The 22,222-nt window shown below is 38.5% G+C and overlaps 1 protein-coding gene across 2 annotated transcripts in view; it reads left to right on the top strand.

Moving 5' to 3' along the window:
- Positions 1-17,415, top strand: part of B4GALT6 (beta-1,4-galactosyltransferase 6) — a 65,499-nt gene extending 48,084 nt beyond the window's left edge. For both annotated transcript variants that reach the window (XM_027127679.1, XM_027127680.1), the window contains 5 exons: positions 2,919-3,035; positions 9,826-10,013; positions 12,787-12,909; positions 13,200-13,301; positions 13,876-17,415. In XM_027127679.1, coding sequence (XP_026983480.1) covers positions 2,919-3,035; positions 9,826-10,013; positions 12,787-12,909; positions 13,200-13,301; positions 13,876-14,023 — 678 coding nt within the window. In that variant the 3' untranslated portion in view covers positions 14,024-17,415. The remainder of the gene's footprint in view (positions 1-2,918; positions 3,036-9,825; positions 10,014-12,786; positions 12,910-13,199; positions 13,302-13,875) is intronic.
- The last annotated feature ends 4,807 nt before the right edge of the window (positions 17,416-22,222 follow it).

Genomic DNA, 22,222 nt, shown 5'->3' with positions numbered 1-22,222 from the left:
ACTCTTAGATGTGGGTTCCGTATTGTTCTGTAGCCTCGTGGTCCTCAGGCTCATATGCCAAGAGCCACGTTATGGAGCAAACCAAAGAAGAATGGGACCCAGAGTGGGGCTGGCCGAGGCACCAGAGCCCCTTTGGTTCCTACCACTTACCAAATGTGAATCAATGTAGACATGAAAGTATCAGCCTCAGAACAGCCATTGTCTCTTTCTCTTTTCCACTATCTCATCATCATTAAGGGAAAATTAGTGGTGGAGTTTTTAGTTTAGATGTCTTCAATTTTATGAAACCATGTGTTGTTCTCTTTTAAAATAAAACTATTTTAATAATTTAAAATTTTCTCTCATGTATGATCCTGGTAATGTAAAATACACAGGTAAATGTTACTATTTTCTATTGACTACATCTAATGTCATGTCCTGATTTTACAGGTAGGATCAGATCCTAAAGCTATGCATTGTCAATTATTTACATTTAATCATTCATCAGTAAAATTTATTTGGTATAGTTGAAATTTTAATAAGTCCCATGTTTAATGTTGTTACCTAATTTTCTGTTTAACCAGTTTATTAGGCTGTATTTAAAAATCCAAAATATAGAATGACACATAGACATTATTATTAGACATATTTTGATTCTTATGTTCTTTGAAAATCTAATGATTTTGGAATTTATAATTTTTTGGGCATTTTTTAATTGGACTATAGTTGATTTACAGCATTATGTTAGTTTCAGGTATACAGCAAAGTGATTCATTCAGGTGTACAGCAAAGTGCATATATATATATATATATTTCTTTTCAGATTCTTTTCCATTATAGGTTATTAAAAGATACTGAATATAGTGCCCTGCACTATACAGTAAATCCTTGTTGCTTGTCTATTTTATATATAGTAGTGTGAATCTGTTAATCCCATACTCCTAATTTCTCCCTCTCCTCCCGTTTCCTCTTTGGTAACCATAAGTTTCTTTTCTACATCTGTGAGCCTGTTTCTATTTTGTATATAGATTCATTTATATCATTTTTTAGATTCCACATATAAGTAATATCATATAATATCTGTTTTTTGTCTGTATGATTTACTTCACTTAGTATGATAATCTCTAGGTCCATCCATGTTGCTGCAAATGGCAAATATTTCATTCTTTTCTATGGCTAATATTCAATTGTGTATATATGCCACATCTTCTTTATCCATTCATCTGTTGACGGACACTTAGGTTGCTTCCATGTCTTGGTTATTGTAAATAGTGCTGCTATGAACATTGGGGTGCATGTATCTTTTTGAATTAGAGTTTTCATCTTTTCCAGATATATACCCAGGAATGGAATTGCAGGATCATGTGGTAGCTCATTTTTAGTGTTTTAAGGAACCTCCATACTGTTCTCCATAGTGGCTGCACCAATTTCCATTCCCACCAACAGTGTAGGAGGGGTCCCTTTTCTCCATACCCTCTCAAGCATTTGTTATTTGTAAACTTTTTGATCATGGCTCTTCTGACTGGTGTGAGGTGATACCTCACTGTAGTTTTGATTTTGCATTTCTCTAATAATTAGTGATGTTGAGCATCTTTTTATGTGCCTGTTGGCCATCTGTATGTCTTCTTTAGAGAAATGCCTATTTAGGTCTTCTGATTTTAGAATTTATAATCTGTAGAAAACTTATTTGTTTTAATTTCAGTTTTTAGAAAATTCCCAATTATAATAAGGCTAGCTTAGCTCAGAAATTGCTAAGAAAAGCAATGGTTAGAAAACATTTTAGCTTTTTCAAGGGCAAAATCTGAATTGTAGGGTCACTTGACTTGTATATGATGAAGTTTGGATCCAGGAAAGAGGACTTGAGTAAGTGATGATTGATCATTATTCATTTATTCCCATATTATAGTAGCACACTTTGTAAACAGTGATTTTTAGTCTTGATTTTGAGAGTCTTGATCATTTTTTTTCTTATTAGAAGAAGGATTGGTCTACTGAGAAACCATTTTAATTCCTGTAAACGTGTTTTTTTTTGATTACATAAGATACACATTTCTTTGGTTTATTTAAGGGGTGAATTTCTCTGATGCTCGTGCTTGTTTACCTTATCTTTTTTGTTGAGCTTAACATTGTAACATAATTTTATTATCATTTTTAAACTGAATATTATCCTACCACTGAAATAAACATGCAGTGTATCAAAAATTTAATTGTGCATTTTGATTAGATGAAAAATATTATATTAATATAATTATCAAACTTCATTTATATTCCATGATATATCTGTTATATTTTTCAAAAATATCTCTAGACCAGGTGAGCCATGTTCGATACTAGATATTCAGGTGGAATCTCTTTTAAATTCAATTTAAAACCCATAAACTTATTATTTATGATCTACTTTAAAACCTAGAAATCAGTCTGGACACATCCCTCTCCCTCACTCCTTATATCCATTCCAGGAACAAATCCTGTTCATTTACCTCTTCAGTGTTTTCAAAAATTCATGCACTTCTCTTCTTGTCCTCTACCCGGCCTCTGTTCAAGCTACCATTACCTCTTGTCTTGACTTTGCATTAATCTCTAACCAGCTCCCTGAGCCCACTTTTGGTTTTCTCCAATCTGCTTTACACTGCTCTTCATAGTAGTGTTTGCCATCATCAAAGCTGATTTTATCACTCGTTTAAAATCTTTCCACGACGTTCATGGTTTTCATAGGATAAGGACCACAATCCCTAGAACGGCCTTCAGAGCCCATTTATACCTCTCCAGGTTCACAAGAGCTTAAATGGCACAAAGGCAAGGGCCTTGTCTGTTTTTGCCCATTGTTGGATCTCTGGTGAGAAAATTCATGAGTAAGAGAATCTCAAGGGTCAGTTTTTCTTTTACCTCTAGGGCTTGCTGCTGTATTTATTTACATATGTGATTCTTTTGTTTTAAAGGTGGCAGTTCTCATTCCTTTCCGTAATCGCCATGAACATCTTCCAATTTTTTTCTTGCATCTGATTCCAATGCTCCAAAAACAGCGGCTGGAATTTGCCTTTTATGTCATTGAACAGGTGAGAATATTTTTCAAAATGGTAACTGGGTATACTAGAACATAGTAAACTCTTAGATACTGTGTGATTAAAAGTGTGTAGTTTAAGGTTAATCCTTGGTTTTATATTTGGGTAAAATTCCATTTTGGATTGAGCCTGTTAATTGTGTATATCACATTTTGTTAATCCTTTTATCAGTTGATGTATTCCTATCATTTAAAATCATCTAATGTCTTACCTATTAAACTGAAATATACATATAATTATTCATATTATCAGCTAATTTTTTCTCTGTAAATACTTTAATATCAGTATTCCGTATGTACAGTTTCTTTCAGACTTATTTAAACCCTTTGTAGATATTTTCTGTACTATGTTTTTCTACTTCTGTCATCACCTGCTTTTGTACTTAAGGTGTCATCTTGGATTTCTTCCTTGGTCTTTCCCCAACCCCACTTCCCAAACACTAGGGTCTTTGCTGAATTTTGTCACTGATTGCTATATAGTATTTCTAAAGTGCATTTTGTTCATGTTTAGAATACATTGTAATTTGGATACTTTTGGTTTTGACATTGATGACCTCATTTTATCCTGATCGGTCATTCTTTTTACTAAATCTGACTAAAAATGTATTTCTTTATCAGTAGACAGAAAGTGACCTAGCTTATATTAGATGCTGGGATTTTTTTTTTTGTTTTTGAAATATTAGAAAATATTCAGATTCTCTTCCTAAGATTGTTACAGTTAGTGTGTTTTCCCATGTCCTTTGTGGCTGATTCTACCTTTTCTTTTTTTTTTTTTTAATTTTATTTTCTTGCTCTTAGCTTTTTTGCCTCTATTTTTCCCCCTGGAAGTACTGGGTATTTAATGTAACTTATGGTTCTCTGTGTGTAAATCACCCTTTTAAGGTCTGTTTCCTGTTCATATAATGATGTATATAGAGCATATGTGCTTTTTAATGCAATCACCTATATTATGAAAATTAACTTTTGTTAACCTGATAGTAAATTAAAAACTTTAGCTACTTTCATGATAGCCATAGTTATAAACTTCTAGATCCGTTTTACCAACTGCTAGTTTCCTTTTTTGAAACTTCAGTCTTCATAATGTGTTGGGGGATGAGATATCTGCCTCTGTGTTTTTTGTTTTTTGGGGTTTTTTTTTTGCGGTACGCGGGCCTCTCACTGTTGTGGCCTTTCCCGTTGCGGAGCACAGGCTCTGGACGTGCAGGCTCAGCGGCCATGGGTCACGGGCCCAGCTGCTCTGCGGCATGTGGGATCCTCCTGGACCGGGGCACAAACCCGTGTCCCCTGCATTGGCAGGTGGACTCTCAACCACTGCGCCACCAGGGAAGCCCTGCCTCTGTTTTTAGAGGCATTTTCTTCTGCAAGTCCACACCATTGAATTATTTTGTGTATGTGATGAAGAAGTCTGCAGAGCAGCTAAGGTCCATATTTTATAAATGTCTTAAGTCTGAATCTTAGCTTTGATCAATATTAATTCAGGCCTGTATGTTTGATAGTGTGTTGTGGTTTTGAGCTAGTAACATCTTTACCACATATGAAATAGAAGAGTCATTTTCCTGCTGGACTGGTGCCAGAAGGGCTAAGCCTTTGACGAGCAGCTCAGAACTCCCAGTTAAATATAGAAGGGGGTACAACATATTTCCCTCTTTTCCTTTCCAGACTCCTAAAATGAGTGAAAGAAAAAACTTTTAATGAGTTATTAAACTATAAAGACAAAGAGATGGAAGTAGTTGAGCGATTTCAGCCCACTTCTGAGAGTCAAGAGGCAGGTGGAGCACAGACACGCCCTCCCTTAGCCCAGCACAGGGGGCTCAGACCCACGTGCTGTCAAGGGGGATGGTGACAAGGATTGAGTTAGTCTGCTGGACAAAGCCCCCCTGCACATCTTAGCCCTTGAAAGACGAACTGAAGCACTAGACTAAACTAAGGGATTGTTTAAAAGTTTGATTGCAGAACAGTCAGATCCCTAGTTTCTTAAGTTGGCTTTTGCTGCCAGGTGATTACTCTGTTGTATGTTGTAGAAAATGAAAAGTTTCTCCTTGGAGAAACCAGCGCAGGTCCTGCCGGTGCTGATGCAGCCGAACTCTGGCACCTCAGAGCAGAGGCTTGAGTCGGGTTGCCTGTGGACCCCAAGCGCCCTCTGTCCTTTTCCTTGTCTGACTGTTTGAAGCCAGTCGTTTGGTGTGAATCCCCCCAACCCCTTCAACTGAGGCAGGGCATGAGTGGCCTCTTCACTAGAGAAGTAGCTTAGCCCCAGGGAGATGATGCCTGGTCTAATGTTGGGAAGTCTCCAGAGGAAGAGGCCAGTTCCTCACTTTATCACCTCCATGAAGCCCGCTTTCATTCATTCAACAAAGGGGAGACAGCAGGGAACAAGCCAGGTGAGGCCTCTTGTTCTTGTGAGGGAAGGAGGGCAGTAAATAATCATGTGGTATGTCAGGTGGTGCCCGGAGCTAAGAGTCGGGGCAGAGAGAGCAGTAGGGGCAGGGAGATGTGCTCTTTCCTTCAGAGTCTTTACGGAAGGCTCTCGGAGGAGGTGAGGTGGGAGCAGCCCTGAACAAAGGAGCAGCCCATGCTGACGTTCGGGGATGTGTGTTCCAGGCAGGGCAGGAGAGCGCATGGTGTGTTTGTGCAAAGTGGTCAGTGTTGCTGGAGAGACAAGTGAAGAAAGACGTGAGGCAGGAAATCATAGGCGGGATAGACGCAGGTAATGAAGAACCTGGGGGAGGGGCTTCCCTGGTGGCGCAGTGGTTGAGAGTCCCGCCTGCCGATGCAGGGGACACAGGCTCGTGTCCCGGTCCGGAGATCCCACGTGCCGTGGAGCGGCTGGGCCCGTGAGCCATGGCCGCTGAGCCTGCACGTCTGGACCCTGTGCCACAACAGTGAGAGGCCCGTGTACCGCAAAAAAAAAAAAAAAAAAGAACCTGGGGGAGGACTTGGATTGTCCCGCAGAAGGTGAGAAGGTGCTGGAGGCTTCTGAGTAGAGGAATGGCGTGATCTAATGGTCTTTGGAGAAGATGACGGTGCGGAGAGTAGACTGAGCGGGAGCTTCTGCTGCGGGCCAGGCAGCAGAAGATGCTGTCTCGGGCTACGGTGGTGTTGGAGGGAGGTGAGCAGTGGCTGGGTTTGGGCTACATTGGGTTTAGAAGTCAGATTATTTGCTGTTGAAGTGGACGTACGTTGTGAGCAACGGAGAATGGTCAACCAGGATGCAGGGTTTTTGTCTTGAAGGAGGGTGTTGCCGTTTTCTGAGCTATGGCACATAGAGCGCTGGCGAGGAGGGTTGGGGCTTCTGTTTCTGTTTCACTTTGGCTTAGGGATTTGCTCGTGCACATGCGTGTGCATGTGTGGTGTGTGTGCAGCCAAGAGTACTGTGCCACAACCTCACATACGTATGTGGAGGTTCCCCTCAGCTTTTTAGTGCCTTGCTCTCAACCGTGAATGGGCGGCGAAGGGTTCCCACAAAAGGAGACAAAACCAATCCAACAAAAGGGATTATAGAAAATATAGACAGTGGAGGGAACAGAGAACATTTTTTTAAAAAATGAACAGTAATAAAAACTCATAATCACTATCCACAGAGAGTGAAGGAAAGATAATGCATCTGTGAAATGAAAACACCATAAAGAGCAATCAGAATAAGAAAGTTATCATAAAAGGAAATGTGATAAGTAAAACAAAACTTTCAATAGAATGGCTGGAAGATAAACTTAAGAAGATACCTCTTAAACTAGAACCAAAGCAGGAGAAATTAAGAAGTATCAATGCCTCACAGGGGTAACCACCTCCAAGGTGGTCCCCAAGGATCCTTGCCTCTTTGTATGGTCTCCTGCCACAACGAATAAGGGCTGACTTGTGTGGACAACCACACTGCAGAGTGACAGTGTGTGATTTTTGAAGCTAGGTCATAAAAGACATTGCCGCTTCTGCTTTGGTCTGTTGGATCACTTGCTCTTGGGGAAGCCAGCTGCCATGTCATGAGGACACTCAAGCAACCCTGTGGAGAAGAACTGACTTGCCAGCGTCATCTTGCTGGCTGTGTGACTGAGTCCTCTTGGAAGTGGATCTGCCAGCTGACGCCCAGACATCATGGAGCAGTGATCAGGGATCTTTGCTGTGCTGTCAGAATTTCCTATCACAGGTGCTTTGAGTATAATAAATGACTGTGGTTTTATTAGCCACTAGTTTTGCTGTGATTTGTTACACATCAGTAGATAACAAATACACTTACTAATCAGAGTTCTGAAAAAATATAGCAGGAAAAAAACGGGGTTGGGGTGGAGTAAAATGACCAAAGAAATAATATAAGAATATTTTCCAGAAGCAAAGACATGAGTCTTCAGATTAAAGGGGTCCACATGTACACATGAATAAAATATAGAGCTTTAAAGCATATTATTTTGAAACTTTAGAATGCAAATTAAAGAGGGAAGGTATCAAAAAGGTTCTGTAGGAAAAATTACCAGTGATTATGTATCAGAATCATATGAACCTTCTCAGCAGTGCTGATACCTAGAAGATTGTGGAACCACATGCTGTTAAAATTCTAGGGGAAAGTAATTCTTCTTTTTTTTTCCCGGTACGCGGGCCTTTCACTGTTGTGGCCTCTCCCGCCGCGGAGCACAGGCTCCAGACGTGCCGGCCCAGCGGCCATGGCTCATGGGCCCAGCTGCTCCGCGGCATGTGGGATCCTCCCGGACTGGGGCACGAACCCGCATTGGCAGGTGGACTCCCAACCACTGCGCCATCAGGGAAGCCCCGGGGAAAGTAATTCTTACGTAGAATTTTTTACCCAGTCAGAATATCAATCAAGTGTGAGCGTAGATTGATGGCATTTTCAGTCATTCATTGGCTAAAATATATATATATATATATATATATATATGTATGTATGTATGTATAATATCCGTGTGTGTGTATATATGTAGAGATATATATATATATATATATATTTTTTTTTTTTTTTTTCTCCCATGGATCCTGATATAGGAAGCTGCTGAAGGATGTTCCTCAGCAAATTGAGAGAGCCAAGTAAAGGACACCGATGATGTAGGGAATGAAAGAGGAGGCCCAGGATGATAGTTGCACATGGTCAGACCAGTCAAGACTGGAGCAAGACGCGAGGGCCATGGCAGCTGGAGTTGGGCTTGGGGGGTGGGTGGAGGAGGAATCGATAAATGGTTTCATGTGTTTCAATGATTGCATCAGTTATTAAAAACTACAGGGCATGCCTGCTGGGGCTTTTGTACAAAGTAATACTAGTTATATAGAAAAGTAAGAAAACAGAAGACAGTTATGAATCTCAGTTTGAGAAAGAAAACAGAATCATAATTTACTCAACAGTCATATATATACAGTCATAATGCAAATACCGTTGACTTAACAGAAAATTATGACATAACTCTGTTGGGAGAATGGATAGAGGGGCAGTGAATGGGGGGGTATAAATCCTCAATGACCATGGTAAGAAATCAGTAGTGTCTAAAAAGTTAATGAGGCAAGGGGATATCAAAACTTACATACCTTGAAATGAGGAGATAAGTACCAGAATAAACTACTAGAGGTGTGTAAATGTATTGCTTTTGGAAGATAAGGTGGGTTAGACATAAAACTTCTTATTTTTATTATAAGCCATTAAGTATTATGTCCACATTTAATGAAAACAGTTTTTTAAATCTTAAAGGAAAGTCATTTGTTCAAACTGGTGATGTACCAGTAATAATATTATAATTTAACTGCCTTTCCTTTTTATTCTCTCCATTTCATTGGTGAGGAAAAGCTGTAAAAAGTAAAGTGATTTCTATTACCTCAAGTTAGTGCAGGACCCAGGACTAAAAATTAGTTATTTTTCACTTTTGAGGGCTCACTCTGGTGATGACTGCATTGTGCATTTCATTCACTTCTTTCATAATCATTTTTTGTTTTATGTTTTGGAAATGATTTTGAGAAATATTGCCAAGGCATAGGTAAATTGCTCTTTAATTTTCTTTAGCTGTAGCATGAAACCTTTTATTGCCAATGCACCTTAATATAATTTTCCTCATAAGTAAAGGGAAGTGGTCATTATATAGGAAGTTGGGTTCTGTGTAATAAGTTCCCACTTTTTTTTGCCCCTTCAGATGCTCTTGGTCTTTATCATAAACAAGCATAATAAGAATAGAAACTGTTGTCTGGACACTTTATTTTCCCTAGTAATAAAGGAAAATGGTTATAATAAAGGAAATTGGGTTTTGTGTAATAAGTTCCAATTGTTTTTGTCTCTGAGAATGCCTTTGTCTCTATTACAAGCATTAGTAATGCAAAGTTAGCCCTCCCTGGCCTTGTTATGTAAGAGAAGGGTTACTGCTTCTCGAGTCACTTTGTTTCCTGCTTCTTTTAGTCTGGACACCATATGGAAAGCTTTGCTAAAAAATACAAGCTATATTATTTTCAATGGCTTTATTTTTTTTCCTGGTCATAAATAATCTATATCCTGATACATTTGAAGTAAAACAGAAACATGAATTATATCATTATATAAAGTTGATGATCTACCAGTGGCCCTTAAAATAACAGTGTTTTCTTGTGTGTTACCAAAGTAACAAATTACATAAATTACCAAATTACATAAAATTATGTAATAATTTAAATAGTATATTTGAAAATCCTGAAACATGTTTATTATTTTATCCGTTTGGTTTGTGTGTATTTATTATTAGTATTTGACCATGATCCAACAAGTTATAAAGGTATAGAAAAAAGTCATGGCAAAGCCTGAGTACATTTCTGTTTTTCTCTTTGTGAAGACTGGCACACAGCCTTTTAACCGTGCAATGCTCTTCAATGTGGGCTTCAAAGAGGCCATGAAAGACAGTGTCTGGGACTGTGTAATCTTCCACGATGTGGATCATCTACCTGAAAATGACCGAAACTATTACGGATGTGGAGAAATGCCACGTCACTTTGCAGCCAAGCTGGATAAATACATGTATATGTAAGTAATGTACACTCTTCTTTTGCAGCACACCTGCAAAATCGTATCATTGAAATGGTAGCAGCGTTATGTGCCTGGATCTGAGAGGGCTCAAGAGCCTAGAGAGTATCTTTAACTCCAGTCCTTCCTCGCAGGGAGCCGGGGTGTAGGGTTGCTTGTGGTCCATCCAGTCGGAGCTGTGACAGTGGCTTAAATTGACATTAAAGGTCTAATTTGGGAAAGAGATCACAGTTTTCATTGACTCATGGAAGTGGAGAGGAGAGAAAATAGCCTGGAGCAGGGGAGGTGTTGCCTTCATCACTGTTTTGCCTGCTGCCTCACCTGTCGAGTTAGAGAAGCAAAAAGTCTCAGTGATGAGACCAGGTGAATTAGCACTGAAACAGGAAGAGTGCCTTTTTTTTGTTTTTTGTCTTTTTTTAGACTGGTTGTTATCATTAGAAAACCTTTTCCTTATTACCATAGTATCTGAAAGCCAAGTCTGGCGTTACCTTGGGAAGGTCATCCAGGTTCAGGATCTGATTCTTAGCACTTCTAGAAACTCAATTTTAGTCAGCCCACTAGAGTCAAATTAAATTTAGCATAATTGATTTTTACTAAACGATATCATAAATGTCATATAAACTAGGGATTCTAAATTAATTTTTTATTTGAAAATATTAATTTCTAATCAGTAAAATACTCATATCTACCTGGACTAATCCCAGGGTGCATAGGGTATCTTGGAAGTTGGAATAGAAATTAGAGAGAATGGCAGCAGAGCAGGGAACGGGCCGGACAGTGCATGGGCTGAAGTGTGATGAGGTGTCCCTGCCCACAGTGGTGCCCATGCCGTGAAGGCTGCTGACCAGAAAGCTCAGGTCCCCAGAGCAGTGTCTCTCTCCCTTTGGACAGTGTCAGGTAAACACTACTAGATTTGTGTTTGTCAAGCTTCCGTTTTCTGTTCTTTATCTATTACACCTTCATTTTATCTAACCTTTTTCTATTCTGAGTATAGTGCAGTTGATTGTTTCTGCTTTTAAGCAGAACACTAAATGGAATTAACGTGCTTGGCAATTTATACATGTCAGTGAACACACACACGCACTTATCCATCTTTACCTATCTACTGATTTCAGGTTTCTCCCAAACCCCTAGCCTGGGCAAGCATAATGCAACTGATGTGGGAAACACAGTGCTGCCATGAGCGCTCATGGGCCCTATTGGACCCCAACTGGTATCATAACTGGAATCTAACTTCCCCAGTGCAAGCCTCGTGAGGTACCCTGGGACACTGTGGTAGACCTTGGGGTCAGTATTGCTGTTACTGTCTTGGGGTGCCTTTGGCCCAGTGTGGGACCAGGATTGCTTTGTCCCGCAGCCTGGAGTTCTCTGTGGGAGCTGCCTCTCTCATCTTCTGTGGCCACACAAGGTCCCCGCTGGCACACAGCACTTCCTCCCTGCAGAGTGAATCCAGAGTCCTTCCAACAAAAAAGTGAAATCTGCCCCCTCTCTTCCTCTGAGGCAGCTTTGCTTTAGTCCTGGCCAGACTTCCCTCAGCGTGATTTTCAGAGGCTGCGTGTGGTCGTGTTTTCTCTGCTGTTCCTCCACATTGGCCTCGTCCATTCAGGGGCTCTGGCACGTGGCTCCCCAGTAGCACATTTAGGGCCACAGGAATTTATTCAGGACTGCAAGTCTAGGGATGCTGCCTCAACATCAGAAAACCTGTCTGTTTCTAAACAAACAACTTTGACAAATTCCATGGAGGATGAGTTAGAGAAAGGTAAGGAAAATAAAATCCAGATTTAAAAATATAGTCATTTCTCAGAGAAAGGCAAGTACTGTATGATCTCACTTATATGCAGAATCGAAAAAAAAAAACCCGAACTTGTAGATAAAGAGAACAGATTTTGGTTGCCAGAGGCAGGGGTTGGGGGTGGATGAAGGGGATCAACAGGTACAAAATTCTAGTTATAAGACAAGTCCTGGGATGTAATGTATAACGAGGTGACTCTAGGTAACAAATACTGTACTGTATACTTGAGAGTTGCTAAGAGAATAGCTCTTGAAAGCTCTCATCATGAGGAAAAAGTAGCTATGCATGGTGATGGATGTTAACCAGACATATTGTGGTAATCGTTTTGCAATATATACATATACCAAATCATTATGTTATACACCTGAAACTAATACAGGGTCAGTTACATCTCAAAAAATTGTCATTCTTCTAACTATTAGTGCATTAAAAATAAATATATTTGTAAATATCCATGAATATTTTGGGAGTGTAGTCCAAATAGAGAAGATCATTACAGGAATACGCAGCTAGTTTTTTCAAAATTAAATGCTAGACTTGTTTTTACTAATTTATATTTATCCTAGTCTATATGATAAATAATGTATTTAATAAATTAATATCAATTAATTTAGGAAATTAGCTTAGTAACATCTAACATTGCCTTAGCAGCTATTGATCAAGTCTACTTTTGGTGTGAAAGTAGACCATTTTTGAACACTAGGTTTTGAGTCTTATAAAGTAACAATACTCAATATTAAATTTCAGGTACCACAAGTGTTTTGCATAACACAGTTAGATGTACTTGTTTCACTAGAGTGTAAAGATGTTTTGTTTCTTGATGTACTTTACTTTTCCCAGAATATGATTTAATCAACATAATTGTTTATATGGAAGTAGGGGTATATTTTGCAAAGCATGTAAAAGACTGAAAACTCGATTTCATATGGCAAACAGTTTTGATTTCATTTTTAGAATGCTATATTCTGCTTTCTTTTTTAGTCTTCCTTATAAAGAGTTTTTTGGCGGTGTAAGTGGACTGACAGTGGAACAGTTCAGAAAGATCAATGGTTTTCCTAATGCCTTCTGGGGATGGGGAGGAGAAGACGATGACCTTTGGAATAGGTATGTTGAGGTACAAATTGCTTAATAATGGAATTTCTATAAATTTCCTTTCTTTAAATAAACTATACTTTTCTATTCCAGGAAAGAATTCTTTGGGGTGGAAAATTTTTGAGGTTCCTAAATCCTGCGTTGTGTTTCTCCCTTTTTTATTGAGAGTAGTACCCTTTTGAAATTACTGACAGCGTGTACATTAGAGCATTCTTTTGCATTTTAAATTGAACTCACGTAATCTATTTTTATGTTAGATTTTATTTCTTAATGTATTTTCATTTCTGTATGTTGTGTTGTAGGGTTCATTATGCTGGATATAATGTAACAAGACCAGAGGGGGACCTGGGAAAATACAAGTCTATTCCTCATCACCATCGAGGTGAAGTCCAGTTCTTAGGACGGTAAGTTTAATATCATCTTTAGATATCAAGGTTTCAAAATTATTTAATTATGAAAGATTTTTTAAAAATGCATTGCAAAAAAAACAAAACAAAACAAAACAACAAAAACAAAATAAATGCATTGCACTCCCCACAAAAAACTTCTGAAGGGGATTTTCTGTCGATATCATTTTTGTTTATAAAAGTAGAGCATTTTGTGCTTGTTTTGAAGAGATATACATATACATATACCTACATACACACACACATATATGTATTCATGTAATATTAAAGAGCCCAGTTAATTATTTATGTAAAAATGTTTCCTTAACATAAAGCGTAATGCATTTTATTTCTTAAGGATATCTAATATGTAAGAGTGCAAAATAACTTATTTTCAGGTGGCATTTTAAGACTAGTAAAAATGTTAATTTAGAATAATGGTCTAGAAAGATTTTTAATTATGCGTAAGAACCAAAAATTGTAAAGAGCTTTAAGTGCTTTAATGATAAGAATGACCTTGAGCGTATTCCTCATCAATTTTTCTTTTCAAACATGTTTCTGTTACTTTTAATTTTTTTCTCTAATACTATAGGTATAAATTACTAAGATACTCAAAAGAGCGCCAGTACATCGATGGGTTGAACAATTTAGTATATACGCCAAAAATACTGGTTGATAGGTTGTATACAAATATATCTGTAAACCTCATGCCAGAGTTAGCTCCAATTGAAGACTATTAAAAGAAGTAGCTCTCATGGCAAGATAGACCACAATGCTGGATCGGGAACTTGGAGTGCACTCTTAATGGAGGTCAGTGAATGGATGTGTCACAGTGCCCTGGGTGGTGAGAAGAAGAGCCTGTGTTCTCAGTGTTTACTTGTGGGATTGTATACAGTCACCCTTCTTCCACCCACCCATCCTCTATCCTGAGACACACCCCATGGCGAGCACTGCAGAGACCAGATGCTGTTGCTTAAGTCTGGCAGTCAAGAGAGCTCCCTACAAAGAGAAAATTTTTATACTAAAATCTATAGTTTAATTCAAGAGAATGCTTTATTTCCATTTAAACATATTTTGTACATATGTGATATAAATTAATGTGTTCAAATTGTTGAGAAACAAGATGTGTTGGCAGTTTTGCATGTAATGGGTTATGCTTTTATGGGACTTTTATAAACATTTTTTTATTTGCATGGAATAAAACAATGTAAATTTATGTCACTAAACAAAGGTTAACCTTGTGTGAAATGAAGGAACTGTCAATAATTGACAGCCAACTAATATAGTACACTGTTATACTAGTTTTGAGCTTTATACCGTCAGCTTTTTGTGTGGATGAAGTCACAGCTTCCTTAGGGTTTTAAAGGGTAAGAAGAAGGGACTTAGCTTTTCTTCCTACGGAGGATTACCTCTTTTTTTCCCCTTGCTTGCAATCTCATCGGAGTTTGCTAAATCACAACCATATTGTTTGTGTATATTGCATGAGTATTACCAAGAAAATCTTAAAAGTTATGATGTGACATGATATAAAGGACCTCTTTATGTTAAACGTCTCTCATGTACCTCTGGTGTAAGTGTCAGGGATTTTGTGCCTCAAAAAATGTTCCCAAGGTTGCGTGTGGTTGTACACTGTATTTTTTTGAATTCATAGTGAGCAGCGCTTTTATTATTTCTAGTTCAGAAGAGCCAAAAAAAAAAATCTTCATTTAAAAAAAGCAAAACAGTTTTGTAAAAGATTGAGTTATGGAAAACCCAGTAGTACTTAAAATATACAAATGAATTATACTATTAGGTAAGAAATTAAATGTTCTATTTTTATGAAGATAAATGCTTAGTAGATAAAAACAAATTTTAAGTTTGATTATTAGACTCATAGGATTTCAAGTTTGGAAGGGATCCTTTTTAATGTTGGCCAGTTTCATTCAAACTACATGTATTTTTTTCACTTTTAAGATATCACATCTCTGGTGTTAATTTCCTCACAAAAGCATAAATTAATAGAATTATATTAAAATACATTATCAGTTATTTAAATGCATTGGTGTTAATAAGACACTTCTCTAAAAACAGGTTTCTCTGCCTGACATCACGTATATTACTTACTGTTAAATTTGGATGGCATTTTCATAGCGAAACCAAACAGTATCTTTACTTTGAAAATTATCAACTATGGTTAACCAAAGATTCTTTAAAATATCTTAAGATATTTTCACAAATTTAAAACAAAAAATTAAATATCTATAAAGTGAATCTTCAACAACATGAGGAACAATAGAAATGGATTATTCATCTAACACAGAAATATGGTTATTTATCTCTCAGGTTGTAAATTTAATTTTGAAGTTGTCATTTTCTATGGCAAATATTAGTAACACAAATGACCACAAACCAAATCATAAAATAACTGAAATTCTTACACTTTGAGAAAACTGCTAGCTCTCGGTTATGATACCAAGCAGAATTTTTCTGCATTTATTTCTTAGAAATATTTCCAAAATATTTGTTTTTCATTTCTTTGCTGGTAACTCAGAATAATGAAAAATCAAACCTTCTGAAAAGCAAGGTATTTGTTCTTAAATTGTGTATCTATTCACTTTCTGTCTCTCATAGCCAATGTAATTTTTTAATTTGATGAAATGAAAGAAAGTAGGTTGGGAAAGTTAACATTTGTTGATCAATAACAAGATACTAGGGGCATAGGAGCATAATTAACCCAATAATACTTAAATATTTTAGTCATGGGGGAAATTAGGGCTGTTTCTGAGTCTTATTAGGAAAACATTTTTCTCTTTAATATGGAGCTGCCCACATTTTGGTATCTTCTCGTTTTGATACACATTTTTATAGTTTCAAGAGAACTCCGTTCTACTAGTATTTGTCTTATTTTCTTGGATTAAGTCTAGTAGTAATTTTTGTTTTAGGAGTGGGCCATGAATGTTCCGCTATTTTCCGTTTTGAATACGGTGTGTCATCCTTTGAAAGCCATCTCAGTAGTTTGCTTTTTGTCTTTTGTTTGTTTTTATTTTCTTTTTAAGTGCAGACCTCAAATTGATTGTTGCCTATAAATAGTAACTTATATGTTTGCATATAAGTGACATAGCTTTGCCCAGTTATCTTCATTGTATAAAAATAACTGTATTCCATAAAAATTAACAAATAGATTGCAAATGCAAACTATCTTTATAGTTTGGTTGATTTATTAGTGAACATGTATTGATTACCTACTCTATCAGTTGCAATGCTAGGTATGTCTACAGAAAAAATATTTCATTTCTAAACAAATCAAGTCAAGCAAGTTGAAACCTTTCTAAAATTATGAAAACCTCCTCTGATAACTTATGTGTTGTATTTCTTAGTCTCAAAGTCAAGAAACTTATATATGTGGACATAGTTATGAGCTCCTTATGGCCCTACTGGGAAACTTATATAGTGCCTTTCAACTAGAGAAAGTAGTAATGATTAATGGGCCTGTTTGTAGAAAAGAAAAGGAAGAAGTGTACACATTTGCTGTAACATTATATCTCATTCACAATGGAGATGGTCATTTAAGTCTTTGCCAAAACTGGGGTTTAATGAATATTTTTTTAAGTCTAATTATAAATTTCTGTTTGTATTTTGTGAAAAGGTGTTCAGTAAGAAAACCTTATTTGCAATATTATGTAAATACAAAAGTATGTATTAAAGCTTGCTTATTCTCCTTTCCCAGCCAAGATGTTGATATCCATTTTAAAACAAAATGGGAAAATATCCAATACAATATTCTCCTTCTTTTGGAAGCTCTGTACACGTGAAAGCAGACTTTGCGTCATTTTATTTGGCCTTTGCTTATCTCTGTTGTATTTCGTTGTGTACTTTTCAGACAAATACTGGTACTCTAGATTTATTATCTTTTATTTGCAAATATGCCAATGAGAGAACTAAAATGGTCATAGTGTTTATCAGAAAAAGGAAGTGTACTTAAGATTATTTTATTTATTAAAATCTGAAAGGCCTCTATATAAATGCACTGAAATAAATGCTAGTAATTTCTTGTACTCTCATTTTTTTTCTTTTTTCTCTTTTTGCTTCTCATGGAAATGTTTGTACTTTTTTATCATTGTCTTTTATGAAATATAATGTTCTAAAGACCTGGTGTGATGATGTAATTATTTTCTCTCGGGAACTTTTTTTGGATTATCTGGGGTTTTGTTGTGTGTGTGTTCCTGAATTCCAGGTGAATTGCTGGTGAATACCTTGGTTGCACTAGGAGTACACCATGAGTATGAGGTGATCACATATGCCTTTGCAACAGTGTCTGTTAAATACATTTAGAGATCACCTCATAGCTTGGACCTCAGAGGAGACACCGTGACACTTAAATATTTTCATCAATGCAGTTAGTAATCTACTGTATCAAAATGAATATTTAAGAAGTCATTTTTAGCATAACTTTATTCTCCCTGCACAACTTCAGTAAACTAAGCTGGTGTGTTGTGGGCAATTCCCTTCTTGTTTTTCAGGTATTAGGAGTCTGAATATCTTTAAGGCAAACAGTCACATCTCAAAAATACCTCAAGACTAGATTTGCGTTTGGGACTAGATGGTGAGATTATGACTTTTGTCAACTTTAATTATTTGTGTGATGAATTCTCAGTATTATTAATCTGTTTGCGTAGTATGAGCTACCAGAATATTGTCCACTATATATCACAAATAAAGCCAATCATTAAGTCATAATCATGTAGTCATGCAAAGCCATAAAATGGAGTTCTCTTAGTCTGCCCCAGGTTCCTACCTATGGTATTAATGTATCTTCTGATGAATCATGCCAACTTAATTTAATGGTTTTATAATTTTTTTGTTGTCTTTATTTTTTTCTTTCAGTTTTATTGAGATATAATTGACATACAGCACTGTCTGAGTTTAAGGTGTACAGCATAATGATATGATTAAACACCCATCATTTCATAAAGATGCAAAAGAAAAAAAAAGTTTTTCCTTGTATGGATTTAAGGCTGTGGAGATATCCTGGACCAAAATTGTTTTACTTAGAAAAGGCGTTTATTAAGGAGTACTCTACTGCTATTGATTTAAGTGACTTCAGAAAAGATAGTGCTGTATCACTCAAAATTATACTACAATTAAAAGAAAAATATATGGGTTGAAAAATAAAACTTGTATTTTTCTCAGCACATTCCTACAACATATTTTGGTGGGCCTGAATTCCATTGCTAATTTAATCTTCCCAACTCCATTAGTTGAAGTCTGTGCTCTGGAGGATCTCCAAGAAGCGTCAGACATTACCTACCCTCAAGGAGTTTACTGTCCTCTGTGTGTAAAACTGAGAGTGGAAACACCTGAAAACCCACATCCTATCAAATGAGGTGCTCCTTTGTGCCCTCTGCAAACTCAGTTTTATATTTCACTCATGCAGTATTAAAGAACCAACAGAGCATCTTGAAGGAGCAGATTTTCTCCACGTGCAGAATATTTCTTAGCTGGAAACACTACACTTCAGAAGGGTGGTTGAGATCAGTGCTTTTCTGCAACAGACCTTGAGTATTTGCAGTTAATTCTCAGTAGAACTGTGTGGAAGGTGGTAGTTATAAGCAAAGATTCTGGAGTCAGACTGATCTGAGTTTGAATTCACAGATTCCCTATTATTGGCTGTGAAATTACAGCAAAATTTTAAACTGTGGTCCTCAATTTCTTGGTCTCTCAATGGAGGACGATAGGAACTACCTGAGGATTGTTCAGATGATTAAAGCAGCTAATTCTAATAGAGCACTTAGCACAGTGCTGGACTCTTGAGCAGAAGCTTGGCTTATATTAAGTCAGTTTTCAGCTTTAGAGCGACAAGTTTTTCTTTCATGCCAATTGTCTTGTGTCATATTTTAAGAATGATACCACAAAATAAATGTTGTCACAAGGCACAGATACTGTGATGAAAGAGTTTGAGAGCAGATCCGAAAACACCTGCTTGATTTATCAAGGAGAAGGTGTTAATTTACCTCTGGGACATCATTTCCATCTGAGGTGGAATATTTTAAAGCATATTTAGTTAATTTCCAAGGATTCAACTTCTTTTACACAGTCCTTCCTCCCCTTCTTCCATTCCTTCACCTGCTCTTCTCCTTTCTTCTTCTACCACCACCATTGTTAGAATCAGGAAACATCATGGTGGCTGTTAGTTTCCCTGGAGTCTTAGTGAAATCCCATGAGTGCTTTCGTTCAGGCAGAACAGGGTCACTATGGGTAACCAGATTTGCCCCACATTATTCCATTATCCCTTGACCTTGTATAAATGTCATTTTGTATAGGATAATTATGCAGTCTTTCAGCCTGTCTAGCAGCTTCTGGCAGGCTGGTCTCTAGTCTCTCTAACCCCAATATTTTAGGGCATTTATTAAGCACCTGCTGTGTCTCAGGCACTGGGCTGTTCTGGTGGCATGAGAGTGACTTAAGACCCGATTCCTTCCCCCAAGGAGGCTACAGCCAAGTAAGGGAGATGCTCGCCAAGGGCTTCTCATGGAAGCCAACCTCACCTCTTTTCCTCTATCTTATAACCTACTTGGAAACCCAACAGAAAAAGGGGCAAAAGTCTCAGGCCACATAAACGAGGGGAGTTCCCAGAGTTCCACCCACAGGCTCAACACCACGGAGGAGATGGGGGTGGGGAGTGGGTGGGGCGATAGGGTTTGGCCACCACTGCTCCTCAGTGGGAGTGGGAAAGGCCCTGGCTATTCTTAGGGTGCCCTTCTGGAGAATAGACAGTATGGTTGAACGGTGCCTGCTGGTCTGCACCCTTCTAGGTTCTCAGGATGTGGAGAGCAGGCATTTCTTGAGGGGCTTTTTCTCTTTGGGTCAGTTATGGACATTTCTGGTTGCTGACCTCTCTAGCACCCAGGCTGGGATATCAAAGAGGCAAGAAAAGAACTCCCGGGACTCATGGCTGGGTTGTTCCTCGAGTCTCTGTGTCCTTGGGCAGTTGGTCTGCCTTACCCCACCTTTCGGAATCTGGTAGGCTTCTGGTATTTGCATCTGCACAGAGGAAGTCCAGACAGGAAGGGTCTTGACTCCTGTCAAGGCCCCAACTTCCATGCAGGGCTCCGACCCCCCTGCAGTGTCGGCCCCAGGCAGGACCCCCATCCCATGCTGCTACTCTGTGGGGAGGCCTAGAATAGCAGAGCTTCTCTGCCTTTCAAGACAATGAGGCAAAATCCACTCAGTAGGCTTTAGTTGTAGTTTTGAGTAAAGGAACCCTTTTTTCTTTTGGCCCTGGGCCTAGGCAGTGGCAACTTTATAAGAGTCTCACGCTATACCAACTGAGCTAGCCAGGCCCCCAATGGGACATTTTGAATCGACTGATTTTATGGTAGACATTCTCGGTGACTGAGTTCTTGAAATCAATCCAGGCATGCAGATCCTGAAACTGAATATTTGAACGAGGTTACTTCCGGGAGCTGGTAGTCTTAGTGCTTCCCAGCAAACTGGTCCATTCCATGGTGCCATTTCTCACACGTCTATATGAGAGGGAAAAACCCTGGTAAAACCCCAGGGACTTGAAGGGCTCAGATGAGAACTATTTGCCTACCTGGATCCACCCTTTCCATTCATCCCTTTGGCAAATATTCACTGAGCACTGACTATGTGCTAGGGACTGTCCTCCACATACTTGGAAATATATTCCAGGGTATTTTCCAAATCACTCTCCTGAGGAAGGCTGTCCAGTCATGTCCACTCAGCTCAGCGTGAGTCCTCACTTGGGCAGCTGCCAGGGCTTGTTCCAGCCCCAGTGTTCTCTCCCAAGCCCACCGTTGCATTCCTGCCCTATACGCAGTTTCCCAACCTTCAGCCTCCCGGGGAGTGACATTAGTGGCAGCGGCAGTGGTTGGGTGACTGCTGAGCCCCTGGGGAAGCTCCACATCTCAGTGTTTGTTTCAGCAGCTGCAGGTAACCTCTCTCCTTGCTGGCTGACAGTGATTCCGGAACAGACCTTCAGCATTTGCACTGAGTGCCAAAGATGAATTACCATCTGCCTTGGCTTTAAATTAACTGGGGCAGTCCTAACCCACAGAGAATGGGAAGCTAGGAAAATGGAATTGATTCTGAGCTTATTTCCATTTTGAAAGGCAGGAAAAAGTCGTGGGGCTGAAGCAGGGACAGGAGTGTTGTGTTCTCTGAAATGAGAAGTAAAAGGAAGGAATGGTCATAAGACTGAGGGTTTGGGTGAGAAAAGTTCTTAGAAGTGTCACCTTCGTGAACAAAATACAGGTTAAGGCATAAACACCCTAAATTTCCTTGTTTGGCAGGTGCTATCCAAATGTTTCAGGAGGTATTTTAATGTTAGTGAGTTTGTTCTCTGCCTGTATGTGTACACACAATGCTGGCTTCCAAGGTATGAGATTGAAAACTGGCTTGATGACTTCAAGCTCACTGTGGCTAAAATTGAACTCACCCATTGCTGACTGCAAATCTGCCCTCTGCCCATATTCCCGAGCTCAGTGACTGGGTGGTCCGTTCGGTCCGCTGGCCAGGACCGATTGATGCCTAAAACTTCATGGACTCCTCTAATTCTCTCCCCATTCGCAGCAAAGCTATCACCACTATTTTCTGATTTTTTGTTCTCAACAGCTCTCTAGACATTGAGGAAGAGGGTGGGAAAGCAGCTGCTGGCATTCGGGAACTGGCCTCAAGTTTATCACAGGCTAGTTTGGGCCATCGTCGCTCTGTTGGATACAACAGTCTCACAGAACATCAAACAATGTCGGTCTAAGACCATGACAAAGCAAGAAAAAAAAGGAATCGCTGAAACCCACAAAATCCCAAACCTCCCTTTTCACTGAAAGGAGTAACTATTTCTGCTTTACCAGTCACAGCTTTGTGTCTGCTCTGGTCTGCCTTCCCTACAGATGAACTGTTGAGATCTCAGTCATAGAATTGTCCCCACTTTCTGATGG

This window comes from Aethalodelphis obliquidens, unplaced genomic scaffold (genome assembly GCF_003676395.1).
Source record: "Aethalodelphis obliquidens isolate GAN/ISIS:26980383/991018 unplaced genomic scaffold, ASM367639v1 scaffold32, whole genome shotgun sequence".
NCBI classification, from domain to species: domain Eukaryota; kingdom Metazoa; phylum Chordata; class Mammalia; order Artiodactyla; family Delphinidae; genus Aethalodelphis; species Aethalodelphis obliquidens.
This window is presented reverse-complemented; position numbering and strand designations above follow the sequence as displayed.